This window comes from Nothobranchius furzeri, chromosome 6, assembly GCF_043380555.1.
Source record: "Nothobranchius furzeri strain GRZ-AD chromosome 6, NfurGRZ-RIMD1, whole genome shotgun sequence".
NCBI lineage: Eukaryota > Metazoa > Chordata > Actinopteri > Cyprinodontiformes > Nothobranchiidae > Nothobranchius > Nothobranchius furzeri.
The window spans coordinates 70391869-70410910 of NC_091746.1; the positions used below are offsets into that span (position 1 = coordinate 70391869).

The 19042-nt window shown below is 45.1% G+C and overlaps 2 protein-coding genes across 3 annotated transcripts; one reads left to right on the plus strand and one right to left on the minus strand.

Annotated features, from left to right (window-relative positions):
• Window positions 1-1784: 1784 nt before the first annotated feature.
• Window positions 1785-12865, minus strand: derl2 (derlin 2). Of its 2 annotated transcripts, none has more exons than XM_015943328.3 (7): window positions 12666-12855; window positions 6528-6593; window positions 6378-6451; window positions 5990-6083; window positions 5725-5920; window positions 5555-5645; window positions 1785-2216 (listed from the first exon to the last, which is right to left on the minus strand). In XM_015943328.3, exons 1-7 carry the CDS (start codon window positions 12798-12800, stop codon window positions 2108-2110), a joined length of 765 nt encoding a protein of 254 aa, XP_015798814.1. In that variant the 5' UTR covers window positions 12801-12855; the 3' UTR covers window positions 1785-2107. The 2 variants fall into 2 exon arrangements, with proteins under 2 accessions (XP_015798814.1, XP_015798815.1); XM_015943329.3 differs by lacking the exon at window positions 1785-2216 and adding an exon at window positions 5212-5324 and having other exon boundaries at window positions 12666-12865.
• Window positions 12866-14214: 1349 nt separating this feature from the next.
• On the plus strand, window positions 14215-17685 carry LOC107375003 (protein SET). The gene is made up of 8 exons (XM_015943330.3): window positions 14215-14423; window positions 15391-15448; window positions 15520-15662; window positions 15738-15841; window positions 15916-16029; window positions 16493-16663; window positions 17284-17394; window positions 17466-17685. Exons 1-8 carry the CDS (start codon window positions 14354-14356, stop codon window positions 17484-17486), a joined length of 792 nt encoding a protein of 263 aa, XP_015798816.3. The 5' UTR covers window positions 14215-14353; the 3' UTR covers window positions 17487-17685.
• Window positions 17686-19042: the final 1357 nt, after the last annotated feature.

A 19042-nucleotide genomic window follows, 5' to 3' on the forward strand; every position in this document is an offset into this window, starting at 1 on the left:
GAGAGACTGGGTAGGCCTATCAGGATCTGCTCTGGAGTGGTTCTCCTCTCATCTTTCTGAGCGCTCCTTTTCTGTGGCCGTCTCCAAGTTTAGGTCCTCCACCACCTCTCTTACCCATGGTGTCCCACAAGGTTCTGTGCTGGGGCCTCTGCTCTTCCTCCTCTATCTGCTTCCTCTTCAGCACACCCTGAGCTCCTTCAAAGGAATCTCCTACCATCTTTATGCAGATGACATCCAACTGTACATCTCCTTTAAGCCCCATGAGATGTCTAAGCTGCAGCTGTTACACACCTGCTTAGACTCTATCAAAACCTGGATGGTGGGAGCTTTCTTCAGCTGAATGAATATAAGACTGAGATCCTCATCAATGTGCCCCAGACAAGCTGGTTCCCAAAGTCAGAGACTCTCTTGGTCAGCTTGCTTCTCACACCATACCTTCTGTCAGGAATCTTGGCGTGACCTTTGACCCAGCTCTCACCCTGGATTCTCATGTCAGTTCTCTTGTTCACTCTTCCTTCTTCCATCTCAGGAACATTGCTAAGCTGAGTCCCATTCTGTCCCGCTCTGAACTTGAGACAGTTATCCACACCTTCATCTCCTCACGCTTAGACTACTGTAACTCTCTTTTCACGTGTCTGAGCAGAACCTCCCTGAACAGTCTACAGGTGGTTCAGAACGCCTGTGCTCGGCTTCTGACCAAGTCCTCCAAACACACCCACATCACCCCGCTTCTCCTCCAGCTTCACTGGCTGCCAGTCAACTTCAGGGTTCATTTCAAGATCCTGGTTCTGGTCTATAGGGCCTTACATGGACAAGCACCATCTTACATTGGTGATCTTCTTAGTCCCTACACCCCCAGCAGGTCCCTGAGGTCCAGTGATCATAGCCTACTGGTTGTGCAGCACCAGGCTAAAGACCAAAGGTGACAGATCATTTGCTGTTGTGGCCCCCAGACTCTGGAACTCTCTCCCCCTGAGCCTGAGATCAGTGGACTCAGTGGTCTCCTTTAAAAAGCAGCTGAAGACTCACTTGTTCAAGCTGGCCTTTATATGACCTTCTTCATCACTCTCTCTTTATTCTGCTCTCCCCACCTATTCCACCTTCCTCAGGATCCACTGATTTCCCTCTTTCCTATTCACTCTCACACTTTCTTAACATTTTTTCTTTTTTAATCACAATTGTCTATTTTTTGCTCATTTTAAATATATTTTTAACCATTTTTTAAATTATTTTTTATATTTTTACATTTTTTGTTTTTGTGAAGCGTCTCGTGATTTTTATCCTGAGAGGCGCTATAGAAATATTTTCTTCTTTTCTTGTAGTCAAAGCAGCAATGAATTTAAATTCATTTCAAACAACTGTCTGGTTGTTAGTTTGAAAGTTGTTAATAAAGGTTTTTGAAAAAGTATGACAGCGGCCAGCATCCCAGCATGTGTTGTGATTGATGCCTCAGTTTCGAGATTATTTACACACTTAAGCCTTACTGTGCACTTTGCAGAAGACTGCAGGGCGCAGTGTGAGTGCTGAGGTTAATGCATCCATTAAAGGAACATTTTACACAAAACTCACTTCCTGCCTCTAGAAACAACCCAGACATAAAATAAGGTCACAGTTTGGTTTCAGGACTTCTGCCTAAAATGGGTCATTTCTTTTGTGATGTCTCAAACTGAGATTTTACCACAGCCCCCCCTTCCCTGTTTCGTTTTGTTTTCTTTTACCTGTGACGAGCAGGAAGTGCCTCCTCGTGTTTGTTTTTTACTCCAGACAAAAGAAACCACAGAACCTTCTGCAACACATATTTATTCTTTTAAAAAGGTGAAATGAAAAAGGGACTGACCCTCTGAATGAACGTTAATATTTCATCAGACATCGTCTGAGTCCAGAGACTGTGTCCACTGTTTGTCAGAAGTCCAAAGCTGGAGCTGAAGTCTGATGTCCAAGGTTCTGGAGATGATTACAGCTCACAAACACAAACAACAGATACCAGGTCCAAACTGGTTCTGCTCCTATAGCGTCCTTCACCACAGCTAAACAAGCAGCATGTCAGTCTCCTTCACATGTCTCAGAGAAGGTCCTGATATGACCCGGTCCGACTCAGGCTGCTGTGTTAACCTTCGAGGCGCCGGCCTTCTCCCCATGCAAAGCCTCCAGGTCGGTCCTCGGGCAGCGGGTTGTAGTTGGCATCCTCCTCCTCCGGGGAGTCGAACAGCATCTTTCTGTGGGGGTGAAAACTAGAGATGGTTAGAAGATGTCCTGGTGATCTGACCCAGCCCATTTCGGGTCAGTAAACTCACCAAGTAAAGGTTTTAAGTAAATAAAGTCTTATTAATTTGAGATCTTTAGAATGGGTCAGGGAAACAGAACTGGTGCCAAGACCCGGTTCTGGTCATCTGGACCTGGTACTTAATGATCACTGAGCTGCTGAGTTTATTACATTTTTCTTAGGGATACTTGATGTTGGCATTTTTACCAATAAACCAATACTGTCTTAATTTCCAATATGGATTTAACTGTCCCGATACGGATATAAACCAAACAGATACCGATATAAACTGAACCAATACCGATACAAATGGTGAATGGCCTGTATTTGATATAGCGCCTTCTAGAGTTCTTGAAACCCCCCCAAGGCACTTTACAACACAATCAGTCATTCACACATTCACACACTGGTGGGGATGAGCTACGATGTAGCCACAGCTGCCCTGGGGGGCACTGACAGAGGCGTGGCTGCCGAGCACTGGCGCCACCGGTCCCTCCTACCACCACCAGCAGGCAACGTGGGTTAAGTGTCTTGCCCAAGGACACAACGACAGCGACAGACTGAGCGGGGCTCAAACCTGCAACCTTCCGATTACGGGGCGAGCACTTAACTCCTGTGCCACCGTCGCCCCGTCTAAACTATATAGATACCGATATAAACCAAACAGATACCGATATAAACCAAATAGATACCGATGTAAACCAAACAGATACCGATATAAACCAAACAAATACAGATGTAAACCAAATAGATACCAATATAAACCAAACAGATACCAATATAAACCAAACAGATACAGATATAAACCAAACAAATACCAATGTAAACCAAATAGATACCAATATAAACCAAACAAATACCAATGTAAACCAAATAGATACCAATATAAACCAAATAGATACCGATATAAACCAAACAGATACAGATATAAACCAAACAAATACCAATGTAAATCAAATAGATACCAATATAAACCAAACAGATACCGATATAAACCAAACAAATACAGATGTAAACCAAATAGATACCAATATAAACCAAACAGATACCAATATAAACCAAACAGATACAGATATAAACCAAACAAATACCAATGTAAACCAAATAGATACCAATATAAACCAAACAAATACCAATGTAAACCAAATAGATACCAATATAAACCAAATAGATACCGATATAAACCAAACAGATACAGATATAAACCAAACAAATACCAATGTAAACCAAACAGATACCGATATAAACCAAACAGATACCGATATAAACCAAACAAATACCAATGTAAACCAAATAGATACCAATATAAACCAAACAGATACAGATATAAACCAAACAGATACCGATATAAACCAAACAAATACCAATGTAAACCAAATAGATACCAATATAAACCAAACAGATACAGATATAAACCAAACAAATACCAATGTAAACCAAATAGATACCGATATAAACCAAACAGATACCGATATAAACCAAACAAATACCAATGTAAACCAAATAGATACCAATATAAACCAAACAGATACAGATATAAACCAAACAAATACCAATGTAAACCAAATAGATACCAATATAAACCAAACAAATACCAATGTAAACCAAATAGATAACAATATAAACCAAACAGATACAGATATAAACCAAACAAATACCAATGTAAACCAAATAGATACCAATATAAACCAAACAAATACCAATGTAAACCAAATAGATACCAATATAAACCAAAACAGATACAGATATAAACCAAACAAATACCAATGTAAACCAAATAGATACCAATATAAACCAAACAGATACAGATATAAACCAAACAAATACCAATGTAAACAAAACAGATAGATATAAACCAAACAAATACCAATGTAAACCAAATAGATACCGATATAAACCAAACAGATACCGATATAAACCAAACAGATACCGATATAAACCAAACAAATACCAATGTAAACCAAATAGATACCAATATAAACCAAACAGATACAGATATAAACCAAACAAATACCAATGTAAACCAAATAGATACCAATATAAACCAAACAGATACAGATATAAACCAAACAAATACCAATGTAAACCAAATAGATACCAATATAAACCAAACAAATACCAATGTAAACCAAATAGATAACAATATAAACCAAACAGATACAGATATAAACCAAACAAATACCAATGTAAACCAAATAGATACCAATATAAACCAAACAAATACCAATGTAAACCAAATAGATACCAATATAAACCAAAACAGATACAGATATAAACCAAACAAATACCAATGTAAACCAAATAGATACCAATATAAACCAAACAGATACAGATATAAACCAAACAAATACCAATGTAAACAAAACAGATAGATATAAACCAAACAAATACCAATGTAAACCAAATAGATACCGATATAAACCAAACAGATACCGATATAAACCAAACAGATACCGATATAAACCAAACAAATACCAATGTAAACCAAATAGATACCGATATAAACCAAACAGATACCGATATAAACCAGATACCGATATAAACCAAACAGATACCGATATAAACCAAACAAATACCAATGTAAACCAAATAGATACCAATATAAACCAAATCAATACCGATACTATCACAATCAGTTTGTTTTCCCTCATTCACAAAGTTTCTGAGTCTGCTACTCTGCAGGTGAGCATGTCCGGAGCAGCAGTAGAAGATCATCGATCATCCATCGTGGGGTATTTAAGGAGCAGGCCTGACACTGAGAAACACCCTCTGATTACTCTGAACTGGATGACGGGAAGACCAGGTCCACCTGGGGTCCAGAGGAGAAAAACCTGCTTTTAGAATTCTAAAGTGAAAGGGGCGACGGCGGCACAGAAGTTAAGTGCTCACCCTGTAATTGGAAGGTCGCAGGTTCGAGCCTCACTCAGTCTGTTGTCGTGTCCTTGGGCAAGACACCTAACCCACCTTGCCTGCTGGTGGGGATCAGAGGGACAGATGGCGCCTGTGTATGGCAGCCTCGCTGTACCAGGGCAGCTGTGGCTACAATGTAGCTCATCACCACCTGGGTGTGAATGTGTGTGTGAATGAGTGGATGACTGATTGGGTTGTAAAGTGCCTTGGGGAGTTCCAGGACACTAGAATACGCTATAACAAATACAGGCTTTTACCATTTAAAGTGAGTAAGAGATTCTGATTCTGATGACCCAACCCGAATTCTGAGTTTGGGCTGATTCCAGTCAGCTGATGTGTTTGGGAGCGTCTGAATGAAAGGAGGAGGAACTGGAGACTCACATGATGGACGGCGTCTTCAGCCACCTTCCTCCTCCAGGCTGGTTGGGAAAAACATCCTCCAGAAAGAAGTACACGTGACCCACGGCGATCCCTAGAAGACCGTTAAAAACATGTTAAACCACGTAGCAGCACAGCTGCCCTACGCTCCACTTCAGTCAGCTGACACCAACCCAGCAGGTCCACGATGATGGAGTTACCCAGCAGGAGCGAGAAACCCATCAGAACCCAGGGCAGGAAAGGGGCCTGGAAGTTCAGGAGGCCGAAGAAGTTCATCCTAACGTTGGGATTCCTCCGACTCCACACGTACACCAGCATGATGGTGAAGGCCTGTCCCAGGAAGACCAGGCTCACAAACATGCCGAAGATCTGGAACCTCGTTAAAGAAGTTCTGATGGAGCCTTCAGTGGTGGGGGCACAGAGCTTTTTTAAGGATACAGTCATGAGCAGTCCGCCGAACAGGAACATGAAGACAAAGTCAGCTGTTCGGCCCCTGAACGAGCCCTCCTCCAGCATCCGGCAGTACCTGTACCTGAGACCGGGTCGTTAAGGAAACAGAACCTGGTGGTTCTAAAGGACCCACAGTCCAAAACCTGAACCAGGCTCAGCTGGACCTCCTGAGCCTGCCAGCGAGGCCTAGATGTTCTAGGGAGGTTTATTTGGACTCAGGTTTTTCTGATGCAACAACTGAACCCCCGAAGAACATCTGGAGAACCGACACCGATCTCGTCAGACTGGATCAGCGAAGCTAAAGAAACAAGACCTGAAACAGAGACATGCAAATGGACCTCTCCTGGGACCACAGACAACCAGAACCAGAGGATACAGAAAGATCATGTTGAACAGGAAGTTGAAGCCAACTGGACCAAAAAACAGGAAGTTGGTGATCAGACGCCATACCTACGAAATAAAAGGAGGAATAATTAGATGGTGATAATAATCAGAAACAGGAAGCAGTGACTCCATCAAGTCTCACCTGGTAATTCTTCAGGATTAAGTCTGGATTAAAGTAGAGCTGAAACGGTGTGATGATCTCCAGTTGCTACAAGAGGAAATGGAACCCGTTAACACCGCCGACATCGGCCATTTTATTAGACAGAAGGAAATAAATTTATCCTGACAAATAAAAGCCCATAAAGATGATTTCAGGAGCAAAAGAAACTATAAAATAACTAAATTAATTTTCTTTGGTTCCAGAGCAGACGGGTTCCTCTGATGCTGGAAAACAAACAAACAGCAGAGAGACGGGCTGAACCGCTGAGATCTAAAAACGACTAACCACTTTATTAAAGGCAACAATAAACTCAGCGTAATGAGTTCTGATTCACGACACAACAAACGATCTTCGCCTCAGGCTCTCCGACTCTGATCAGCTGATGGAATCTGCTGATTATTTGCAGCTCAGGTCGACTGACGGGTCTGCTGACACCTCCCAGCCCGTCGGGGCGCCACCAAGCCGGGGTTGTGCCGTAAAGAGCGCGGCTGCCAAAATGTGCATCCCCGTTGTGGGAGGTGCTTATCAGTAACGAGGCAGCTTTTTAAGAAATGTTCATTAACATGTTTATTTTACTGCCTCCTTAAAGAGCAAGTCACCCCCAAATCAACTTTTTTTTGCTGATAAACTAAACAAACGAGTGTCTAATCGTGCTGCAGACACGTGTCGTCAATAATTTGGCACTTCAGTGCATCTTAGTTAAAATTTAAATATTCTGCCTAAAACTGTCAGTGTTGTGCCGTTGTCAGGTAAAAACTATGCACTGTATTTGAATTTAAATCTACCACCGCTATTGGCTAAGAAGTATGCTATGATGTAAACTGGTACATTATGATGTCACAATGCTGTTGTGAACCTGTGTGTGTTTGTTAGCGGCTCCGCCCTCTCGGTCTGACAGGCAACAGCATTTGTTGCATTTTTCAAACATGAAGTGGGAGTGGAGTTAGACTCTGGTAGGGGTTGACTTGCTCTTTAAGCGTGCCGTCTATAACGAGTGAAAGTCAGCGTCGTTGTACAGCTGTGCAATAAAAGGATCTTGAATCAGTGTGGTTCCTTACAAAATTATGGTTTATGGGCCGAGAAATGGTAAGTGATGGAGGGATCTACAAGCCCCCAAAAGCGCTTCACAACACAATCCACCCATCTGAGCTACTGTCGTATCCATAACGTCTAAGCTACTGCCGTAACGTCTAAGCTACTGCCGTAATGTCTAAGCTACTACCGTCCCCGTAACATCTAAGCTACTGCCGTAACGTCTAAGCTACTGCCGTAACGTCTAAGCTACTGCCGTAACGTCTAAGCTACTGCCGTAACGTCTAAGCTACTGCCGTCCCCGTAACATCTAAGCTACTGCCGTAATGTCTAAGCTACTGCCGTAATGTCTAAGCTACTGCCGTAACGTCTAAGCTACTGCCGTAACGTCTAAGCTACTGCCGTCCCTGTAACATCTAAGCTACTGCCGTAACGTCTAAGCTACTGCCGTAACGTCTAAGCTACTGCCGTCCCTGTAACATCTAAGCTACTGCCGTAATGTCTAAGCTACTGCCGTAACGTCTAAGCTACTGCTGTCCCTGTAACATCTAAGCTACTGCCGTAACGTCTAAGTTACTGCCGTCCCCGTAACATCTAAGCTACTGCCGTAACATCTAAGCTACTGCCGTAACGTCTAAGCTACTGCCGTCCCCGTAACATCTAAGCTACTGCCGTAACATCTAAGCTACTGCCGTAACATCTAAGCTACTGCCGTAACATCTAAGCTACTGCAGTAACGTCTAAGCTACTGCCGTAACGTCTAGGCTACTGCCGCCCCCGTAACATCTAAGCTACTGCCGTAACGTCTAAGCTACTGCCGTAACGTCTAAGCTACTGCCGTAATGTCTAAGTTACTGCCGTAACGTCTAAGCTACTGCCGTAACGTCTAAGCTACTGCCGTCCCCGTAACATCTAAGCTACTGCCGTAACGTCTAAGCTACTGCCGTAACGTCTAAGCTACTGCCGTCCCCGTAACATCTAAGCTACTGCCGTAACATCTAAGCTACTGCCGTAACGTCTAGGCTACTGCCGTCCCCGTAACATCTAAGCTACTGCCGTAACGTCTAAGCTACTGCCGTAACGTCTAAGCTACTGCCGTAATGTCTAAGCTACTGCCGTAACGTCTAAGCTACTGCCGTAACGTCTAAGCTACTGCCGTCCCCGTAACATCTAAGCTACTGCCGTAACGTCTAAGCTACTGCCGTAACTAGGGCTGCAACAAACGATTATTTGGATAATCGATTAATCGGACGGGGTCTTGACACGATTAATCGATTAATCGGATTACATGGGGAAATTTTTAAAAACTGCTAGGGAAACATTATTTCTCTCCTTCCTTCACTTTATTTAACACAACATTATTAGAAAACAGTTCAATAGCAGAAAAACAACATGCCATCACCTAAATTGTCTTATAAGGTGTATAGACAGAGACCCTAAGCTACATCTATCTGTGACCTAAAATGCTTGGTCCAAGATAAACAGCTTAAGGGCAATTCTCATCTGTTTTGTTTGATCTCATCTGTTGACATTTATTTTAAATGTAATTAAACATAGGCTGTGAATTAATCAAAATTGATCACCATTTCCAAAAATGACTGAAAAATACCAAATAAAACAAAAGTAAATGAATGCCATCCTCCTTGCGATGATGCCCTGGGCAACTGCCATAAAGTCACATCAAGAAATGCTGCTGATCATTCCAATGATCCCAAATAGACTCACATTAGGCCACATGAAAGCAACTGAACCCAAAAATATATTAACCAGTATATAACTGCACTCTCACACAACACGCCTGCAGCAACAGTTAGGACTCCTCCCTCCCTTTTAAAAGCATTTTTGCTTCTGAGGACATTGTGGTTGTAAAACCACATGCTAGTAGTCTGGCCCCGGTGTGATCAACCAGTTTCTGCGGGAATGTGACGGCGGAACCTGGGCCAGATTAACACTTTGTTGTACTCTGGGCAACAATATTCAAGGGCTCCATCATCACGACCCAAGGATCACCATAATGTGGTCACATACAGAATATTTTACTGTAATATGCAGTAAATATACTCAATACTTGAATGCCTGACAACACGTAACCCGCCCAGAGTAACCTTTGACCCACCTCGTGTGGACTGACCAATGAGGAGAGGGTCTTAACTTGAGGCCCTCTCTTCATTGGTCAGTCTGCATGAGACTGACTCTCAACTGACGTTCAAAGTCATTGGCAGCGAAGCGTCTCTGTGCAGCGCAAAAGCCCGGGTGGACAGTTTGTTTAATATAGGGTGACCATATTTCCATTTCCAAACAAGAGGACAGGGGATCTGTGCCTATGACGTCACTCTATGGCAACGCCACACAAACCACGTTGGGACCCATTTTTTGTAAGAACTAAATTAATATCAGATTCTGCCAATTAAAGGGCTCTAAAACAACTCATATGTAAATATTTTGCATATTTAATGCAAAATCTAATTTTTATGCTTTAGTGCTGCAACAAGGTTTTATTAATAAGAAACTACCTTGTGTTTTACTACAGCATCGGTAAGCTTCCTGTGCACAGATTATTAAGGATGCTTGTTTCAGCTGTGAGATTAGACGATAGGATCAATGATAAAATAAGTTGTCACACACTCCATGGAAACTTTCAGAGAATCCACAAATAGTGGCTTTCAAATGGTTTTGTTACTTTTTGCAAGTTTAGAAAAGAAGCAGATGAGACAGCATGTCTGATAATTTAGTTTTTCATCTGATAATATTAGAACATGTCAGTAATGTCTGAGGGGATTTTACTAACACTCCTGGAGAGGGTATGGATTACACAGAGGCTTCTGGGGAGCCCAGTTATGGAGGGGGGGGGGCATTTTGCCTTGGCCCCCAAAATGTCTTGAAACGGCCCTGGGTGTGTGACTGAGTTTTGAAGGTGATCTGAATTGTATCAGATGTATAAATATGACATGTGTATAACTTATTGTTTTTTACTGGTAAAAACGTGTAGTGGAGATAAATCTACCTACATTTTACTTTGTTTTCTTGTTTTTATTTAACTATTTTCCTGTCCTGTCTGTCTCTCATCTTCCTGCATCTCCTCATAATTCTCCAGAAAAACTGTTGCCTGGATTCTTACCTTTTCACCTCATCAGTTACTTTTGAGCAGATCAAAGAGATCTCCTGACCGCAAAGCGCAGAGCGCGTTTTCGATGCTGCGTGAGGTGACATCACCACAGCACAGGTGATGAGCTCCGCAGTAGCGCGCTTCAGGCACAAATAAGACAGAAAATAGAGAACATGTGCAGACAAGAACGATCGTGTGCTAATTATAGTTTTTTGGTTGCGCCACTTTGAGAATGGACCGTGCGCTGGAAGCAGCTGCCTGGATCGCTGCGCAACAATGCGGAACCGGTTCGCAGCAGCGCAAGTCTGCAGGCTCTCTCTCGCGCTGATCTGCGGCTCTCCCTCGCGCTGATCTGACTTGCTTTGGTCTGTGCGCAACGGCGGGCGGGAAGGGGGGGCGCTTTTGGAAGAGTTGTGCGACACAACGAATCGATGACGCAATTCGTTGCCAACGCTTTTAGTAATCGATTTTCATCGAATTTATCGATTCGTTGTTGCAGCCCTAGCCGTAACGTCTAAGCTACTGCCGTAACGTCTAAGCTACTGGCGTAACGTCTAAGCTACTGCCGTAACGTCTAAGCTACTGCCGTAATGTCTAAGCTACTGCCATAACGAGAAATTAAAAGGTGTTAAAATTGTGAATTTTCATTCATGTTGAGGGGGCGGGGCCAGACCACACTGACTGCACTCTGTACCTGACAGGAGGGATTCAGGTCTTGTCTGGTTCTGGGTTTTGGTCCAATTGTTATGATGAAAGAAGATCTGGAGGAGTTCAGGTTTCAGGGCGACGGTGGCTCAGGGGTTAGGAGTCTGCTCTGTAATCGGAGGGTTACAGGTTCAAATCCAGGCTTCTAGTCATGTCAGTTGTGTCCTTGGGATGGAAACTTCATCCTCCTTACGATGGTGGTTGGAGGGACTGTGTACGGCAGCCTACCTTCTGTCAGTGTGCCCCAGAGCAGCTGTGGCTCATCACCACAAGTGGGTGAACGTGTGAATGGATGAATGACTGATGCACTAAATTCTAGCTTCTAACCTTAAGAACTAAAACCTTATTTTCACTTCCTTGTTTCAGAAATGTCCTGCAGCTGAAACCTGTTTCAGTTTCAGGCTCTATCAAACACTTTGGGACTCCAGTGTTGTACGAGTAAGACCTCCACTCAGCAGCAGCAACGGAGAAGAGGGGTTGTCTGGGTGACATTGGCCACTAGTTAGCGGCTGCTTAATAAACAATCTGCACTTGAACACCTTTCTGAGTCAGAGGACTCCCAAAGCTCTTTACCTTACAGTGAATCATTCATCCATTCACACAGGAACGTCACAAAATGGCCTGATTTTGAGACTCCACAGGTAAAGATCTGATGGATGGACGGAAACTTCAGAAGTTTTCAAAACTCAAAAGGTTTTATTTCTCTAAAAGTGAACAATAGTGAGATGAATCAGGGTTTTATACAGCTGTCCTTTACAGGTGCAGCGGTTAGTGACCAGAACCAGACATGCTCGCTTTAACCTGTTATTATAGGTCCCTGAACGCACCATCATTAACATCACTTTTAAACTAAGAATTTAAACGTCTATCAGAAAAAAATCATTACTGTTGCTTTCTTTGAGCAAATTTGGTACCGGTCCTCGGAACCAGAACCTGAACACCAGCAGATCATCTCAGGCTGCTCCGGTTCAGGTTGGATCTGGTGCCTGAAGTCCAGGTGTTCAGAGGAGTCTGTGACGTAACGAACCGGTAGATTCTACCCGCAGCTGCACGACCCAGAATCAGAACCAGAGGAACCAGATGAAAAGCTCTTTGTGTTCGGTCCCGGTTCTGAGCTGAAATCGGTTCCGTTTGCTCTAGAAAGCAACGGACTTCTCGATCCATCAGTTTCAGGCACGAATCTCCTCCAGAACCGCAGCCGGAGGTTCTGTTCGTAGGACAGAACTGAGCTTCCGCGAGAGCGAGAAGAAGGAGAGGTTCGGTTGGGTTGGTCTTACCACTGCCGCGGTGGTGAGGACGCAGGCCGTCGTGTAAGCTCTGGTAACAGGAGGAATCTGTAAATATTGCTGCTGTAAAGTCTGGTAAGCCATTTTGGACAGAATGACAACTTCCGGGTCTTTCTGACACGTCATTCCCCAGAGCGACTAGAGAGGCGTTCAGGAGCGTTGGAAAATCCATCACCTCTTACATCAATCTGGAGATACCCCCGAAACGAACCACGTCCACCTCTGAGAGGCTTTCACACAGGGAGCCTTAAGTCTCCTCCCCTTCCGGTCGGCTCATGGGACCCCTGAGCTAAAAGAGCTATTTTCTAATTCTCATTGCCTTTGACCCTGGATCTCACATATGTTGTACTTCTATTTAAATGAAAACTAATGGTGGGTGCTTCGACCACGCCGGTCACGTACTTTGAGATTAATCAGCTTGTAAAAGTTCGTAATTAGCATGACTACAAAACAGAAATCAGCACGTCGCATATGTAATGTCACCACATAAGCTCCTCTCCCCTAGCATAGCTGCTACTCACCACATGACCAGATTTACTGTGGGTTTTTTTTCCTCCTGAAAGAAGGATAAGTACGTTGAACTTACAGCCATTTTCCCTCTGTTTTTCTCCGTGTCTGGTTTGATGATGTCATTTTTATGAAGCACATTTGTAGTCCTGGACTTGTTTTCACACAAAATCTAAAATAACAATTCTCCCTGTTCGGAAATAAGCAAGTTCTTGGTATCAAAATGTCTTTAGATTTCACGGACATCATGTGAAATCCATTGCACAAAACAAGCGGAATTGGAAAAAAAAAAAAGTTTTTATCCCCGTTAACTTGTGTTCATTTTTCGTTTTTCTGTGGACCCGTGGTGCGGAAGTAGATGGGCGTGGCTTAGGCTCCCTATTCAGAGATTGTTATCCACACCTTAATTTCGTCATCTGGGCTGCCAACCCTCACGGTGGCTACAGCCACAGTGCTAACACTAACACATACAACCACACACACACACACACACGCACACACACACACACACAAACACACACACACAGAGCGAGCCAACGAGATTTTGTTATGTCAGATATTTGGTCTCCGTGGTTATGCCTCCAAGCAGGAAAACAGTGAATTTAACCAATTTTCCAAGTTTTTCCTCTGCAATCGTGCTGTTTCACCTCACAACACAGCAATGATTTACTATGGTTGAATAATAAACGATCAAATGAATAATAGATTAAACGAACATGGTTCATTGTTTGTACCCCTTGTGCCCCCCCTCCAAAAAATATTTTGGCTCCTTCCCTGCTCAAAAAGCGCTTAAAGAGATATTTGATTAGAAGAAGAAGAAGAAAATTTCATTTCTATAGCGCCTCTCAAGATAAAAATCACGAGGCGCTTACAGCTGACCTGTCAACCTGGTCTCACTTATTATAATGTTTACTAGCAACGAGCTTGCTGTAGGAGAGGCCATCCCCATCTGTGTCCCCCCTACCCCACTGTACCTCCGCGCTCCTCCAGGCCGCCGGGGGGCAGTAGAGAGCCGAAGCGCGTTTGTGGCGGAGAAATAAGCTAGCTTCTTGTCATCGTGGTGCTGGGGACGCTGCTGGCTGAGCTGGAAGTTACTTTTGTTATTCAAAGAGAAGGCTTTTAAACTACCTGGGGTCAGATTCTCGCTTGAAGTGTCACGGTGAACCGGAACCATGTCGGGCTCATCGGCTAAAGTCAGCAAGAAGGAGAATTCAAATCACGACGGAGCGGATGAAACCTCCGGTAACGGTTATCCTCCTCAACGCCATTTTCACCTAGTCTTAATCGTCATCGTATTGTGTTTGCTGCGTTGTGTTTAGAAGTTTCACGGTTATAAATAGCCCGACGATAAACAAACCTCCTCTTTTCTCCCCACACACACAGTAGACCCGTTAACGCGGGTATTACGGTAATGTAGCATTAGCTAGCTAGCTGTTAGCATCCGTTAGCCTCTTTAGAATAAAGCAGGCCAGTTCAACCTCGTGTAGTTCTCTCAGAGATAATTCAAACATTTGTTTACTAAGTTTGCAGGACTCGTTCTTGTGTAGAAACGTTAAACTTTTTAAAAGTGTCTTTTTGCGGAACTGCTGGGTTTTAATGGCGGAACCGCAACGCAGCTGAACCCGTATTTCATTCAAACCAGGCCGCCATTAACAACAGGAAGCTGCAGGAGGTGGAGGCTTGGCGGCGACACACACACACACACACGTTACTTCGCAGCAAGAAGTTTGCAGGTTCGAATCCCAGCTGTAGCGTGGAGGTAGCGTGTTCCCCGCATGCATGCTATAGTTTAAACATCCGAGGTTACCTGGAGAATACATCGTCTCTGGTTCTGAACGCTTTTGATTCTCTGATGGACTGGAGACCAGTCCAGGTGTTGTCCCCCAGCTCCCTGTGACCCTACTGAGGATGAGCGTTAAGAGATTAGTTGACTTTATAAATATACTTCAGTCTTTGTCTATTAAAAATCCCCATTTTCAGGAAAATCAAATCAGCTGTGAAAAACGGAATTCTGGGTATTTTTGTACGGCATCAACAATGAAAGGACGTGACTGAAGAAAGCGATTTGGGCCACCAGCAGAACCCTTATCAGCTGGTTTCACTGGAATTTAAACTGAAAATGTCGCAGATTAATCATCAGATTGTGAATAAAATATTTGATCTAGTTTTATTTGTTATCGAGAGAAAGTTTGTGCTTTTGCTTTTCTAGAGAAAGAGCAGCAGGAAGCGATTGAACACATTGATGAAGTACAGAATGAAATCGACAGGTGAGTCTGGTTCTGGCTCTTCAGAAGGAACCCATTCGTGTTTGTTTTTCTAATTTCTTTCTCTCCTCCAGATTAAACGAGCAGGCCAGTGAAGAAATTTTAAAAGTAGAGCAGAAGTACAACAAATTACGCCAGCCGTTCTTTCAGAAGCGATCAGAACTCATAGCCAAAATCCCCAACTTCTGGGTCACAACGTTCGTCAACCACCCACAAGGTGAGTTCCCGGGCTCGCTCTGGTCCGATTCTGACTGCCTTAACTGTCAGTGACAAGCCAAACTGTTGGGTTCAGTTTCAGCTCTTCTGGGGGAGGAGGACGAGGAGGCTCTTCACTACCTGTCCAAGGTGGAAGTTACAGAGTTTGAAGACATCAAGTCTGGATACAGAATAGATTTTGTAAGTGCTCCCATTCCCACTAGGGTTCCTGGTCTGGATTCTGTTGTCTGATGTGTGTTCCTGCGTTCCTGCAGTCGTTTGATGAGAATCCGTACTTTGAGAACAAAGTCCTCTCCAAAGAGTTCAACGTCAACGAAAGCGGAGACCCAGTGTCCAAATCAACCGAGATCAAATGGAAAGCTGGAAAGGTGAGTTTGTTTTGGGTTCTTTTTCTGTCTTCTGTGAGTTCTGCAGTGCAACTCTTAAAGAGCAAGTCACCCCCCTACCAGAGTATTACTACACTCCCACTTCCTGTTTGAATAATGCAACAAGTGCTGTTGCCTAGCAGACCAAGAGGGCGGAGCCGCTAACAAATACACACACACACAGGCTCACAACATTGTGACATCATATGGTACCAGCTAATGTTCTAGGGTACCTCTTAGCCAATAGCGATGGCAGATTTAAATTCAAATGCAGTGCAGAGTTTTTACCTGACAACGGCACAACACTGACAGTTTTAGGCAGAAAATTAACATTTGAACTAAAATGCACTGAAGTGCAAAACTATTGACTACACGTGTCTGCAGCACGATTAGACACACATTTATAGTCTTATCAGAAAAAAAGCTGATTTGGAGGTGACTTGCTCTTTAACCTTTGACCCCTCAGGATTTGACCAAGCGGGCCGGTCAGACGCCGAGCAAGGCTGGGAAGAAGCGGCAGCACGAGGAACCCGAGAGCTTCTTCACCTGGTTCACCGACCACTCCGACGCTGGAGCAGACGAGCTCGGAGAGGTGATCAAGGATGACATCTGGCCCAACCCGCTGCAGTACTACTTGGTAGGAGCGTCTGCTCGCTCTTTCAGAGGTTCTGGTCCATTTAGGACCAAAGATGGTGTTTAAGCTTCCTGATCAGCCGCTGTTTGGAGAGATACTTTACATTCTTCAGGACTGATGAGCTAACGGCTAGTCTGAGTGCGTTAGCGTTAGGAACATAATGATGGGGTAAAAGTATTTGCCAACTCCACACAGAAAGGCTACATCTGGGATTCAAACCCACAACCTTCTGGCTGCGGGACACCAGGCATCCCTAGAGTAGAAAGCTGTCGTATCATGGTTTTGTACATGTAGCATTTACAGAAATGTTTGTAACCTCAGCACTGACGTCCTCGGGGGATCGCGTACCCGGTTTGGAGCTACCTCTCTGGTCTGTTATGTGTTTAGGTGTAAACAGCAGCCAACCAGCTCTGCTCCACAGGAAGTTCATGGTCCTCGCTCAAGAAGCAGCTTCGTGTTTAGCTTAGCGTTTAGTTGGTATTCCGGTGCTTCAGGTGGGCTCCTCCAGGTGTAGCCCCGCCTCTTTTCCCATCCCAGAAAACTTTGCAGGATGAGTGAAGAAAAGCATAAAGTTTGACCACTATTTGTGCCGAGGCTCTCCATAAACGACTTGTTAATTGTAGGTCCCTGACATGGAGGATGAAGAAGGGGAGGATGAGGAGGAGGAGGAAGAGGAGGAGGGTCTGGAGGACATTGATGAAGGTGAAGAGGAGGAGGGTGAAGATGAAGATGAGGTGAGGAAAGACCTGCAGCTTTTTATTTCTGTGACGTCTCGTCACGTGTTCATGTATCTCTCCGTTTCCAGGACGACGGTGAAGACGACTAAAGGCTCGTCCTCCCCCTGTGATTGGCTGTGGGAGCAAAGCGGGGGGGTGGGGTGTTTTGTAAAAAGTTTTGTTCTTTATAATATTCCCTCTCGTGTCGCCGGCCCGCCGCCGCCCACAGAGGCGCCGCGGCTTCCACCCGTCGTTCCTCCACACCCTAAAGAATAAAGATGAAGTTTGTAGCATCTGCACGTCGTTTCTGTAGGTTCACTGTTTCTGTTGGGGGGGGGGGGGGGGGCTGGAGCTTATTTTATTACAGTAAAGCGGGTCGGGCTGACCCAGAACCAGTTCAGCTCTCTGATGTGACCTTTGACCTCCTGGGTAGAAATGTTCTGTTAAATTTGTCCCAGTTTTCTATTAAACAGCTGTGTTAAACCAGACTGGACCGGGCCTTCTTTTACTCCACACATCACTCAGGACCGGGTTTCACACATCACTCGGATCCGGGTTCCACACAGCACTCAGCACCGGGTTCCACACAACACTCAGGACCGGGTTCTACACATCACTCAGGACCGGGTTCCACACATCACTCAGGACCGGGTTTCACACATCACTCGGATCCGGGTTCCACACAGCACTCAGGACCGGGTTCCACACAGCACTCAGGACCGGGTTCCACACAACACTCAGGACCGTGTTCCACACAGCACTCAGGACCGGGTTCCACACAACACTCAGGACCGGGTTCCACACAGCACTCAGGACCGGGTTCCACACAGCACTCAGGACCGGGTTCCACACAGCACTCAGGACCGGGTTCCACACAGCACTCAGGACCGGGTTCCACACAGCACTCAGGACCGGGTTCCACACATCACTCAGGACCGGGTTCCACACATCACTCAGGACCGGGTTCCACACATCACTCAGAGCCGGGTTCCACACAGCACTCAGGACCGGGTTCCACTCAGGACCGGGTTCCACACAGCACTCAGGACCGGGTTCCACACAGCACTCAGGACCGGGTTCCACACAGCACTCAGGACCGGGTTCCACACAACACTCAGGACCGGGTTCCACACATCACTCAGAGCCGGGTTCCACACATCACTCAGGACCGGGTTCCACACATCACTCAGGACCGGGTTCCACACAACACTCAGGACCGGGTTCCACACAGCACTCAGGACCGGGTTCCACACAACACTCAGGACCGGGTTCCACACAACACTCAGGACCGGGTTCCACACATCACTCAGGACCGGGTTCCACACATCACTCAAGAGCCGGGTTCCACACAACACTCAGGACCGGGTTCCACACAGCACTCAGGACCGGGTTCCACACATCACTCAGGACCGGGTTCCACACAACACTCAGGACCGGGTTCCACACATCACTCAGAGCCGGGTTCCACACATCACTCAGGACCGGGTTCCACACAACACTCAGGACCGGGTTCCACACAGCACTCAGGACCGGGTTCCACACAGCACTCAGGACCGGGTTCCACACAACACTCAGGACCGGGTTCCACACATCACTCAGGACCGGGTTCCACACATCACTCAAGAGCCGGGTTCCACACAACACTCAGGACCGGGTTCCACACAGC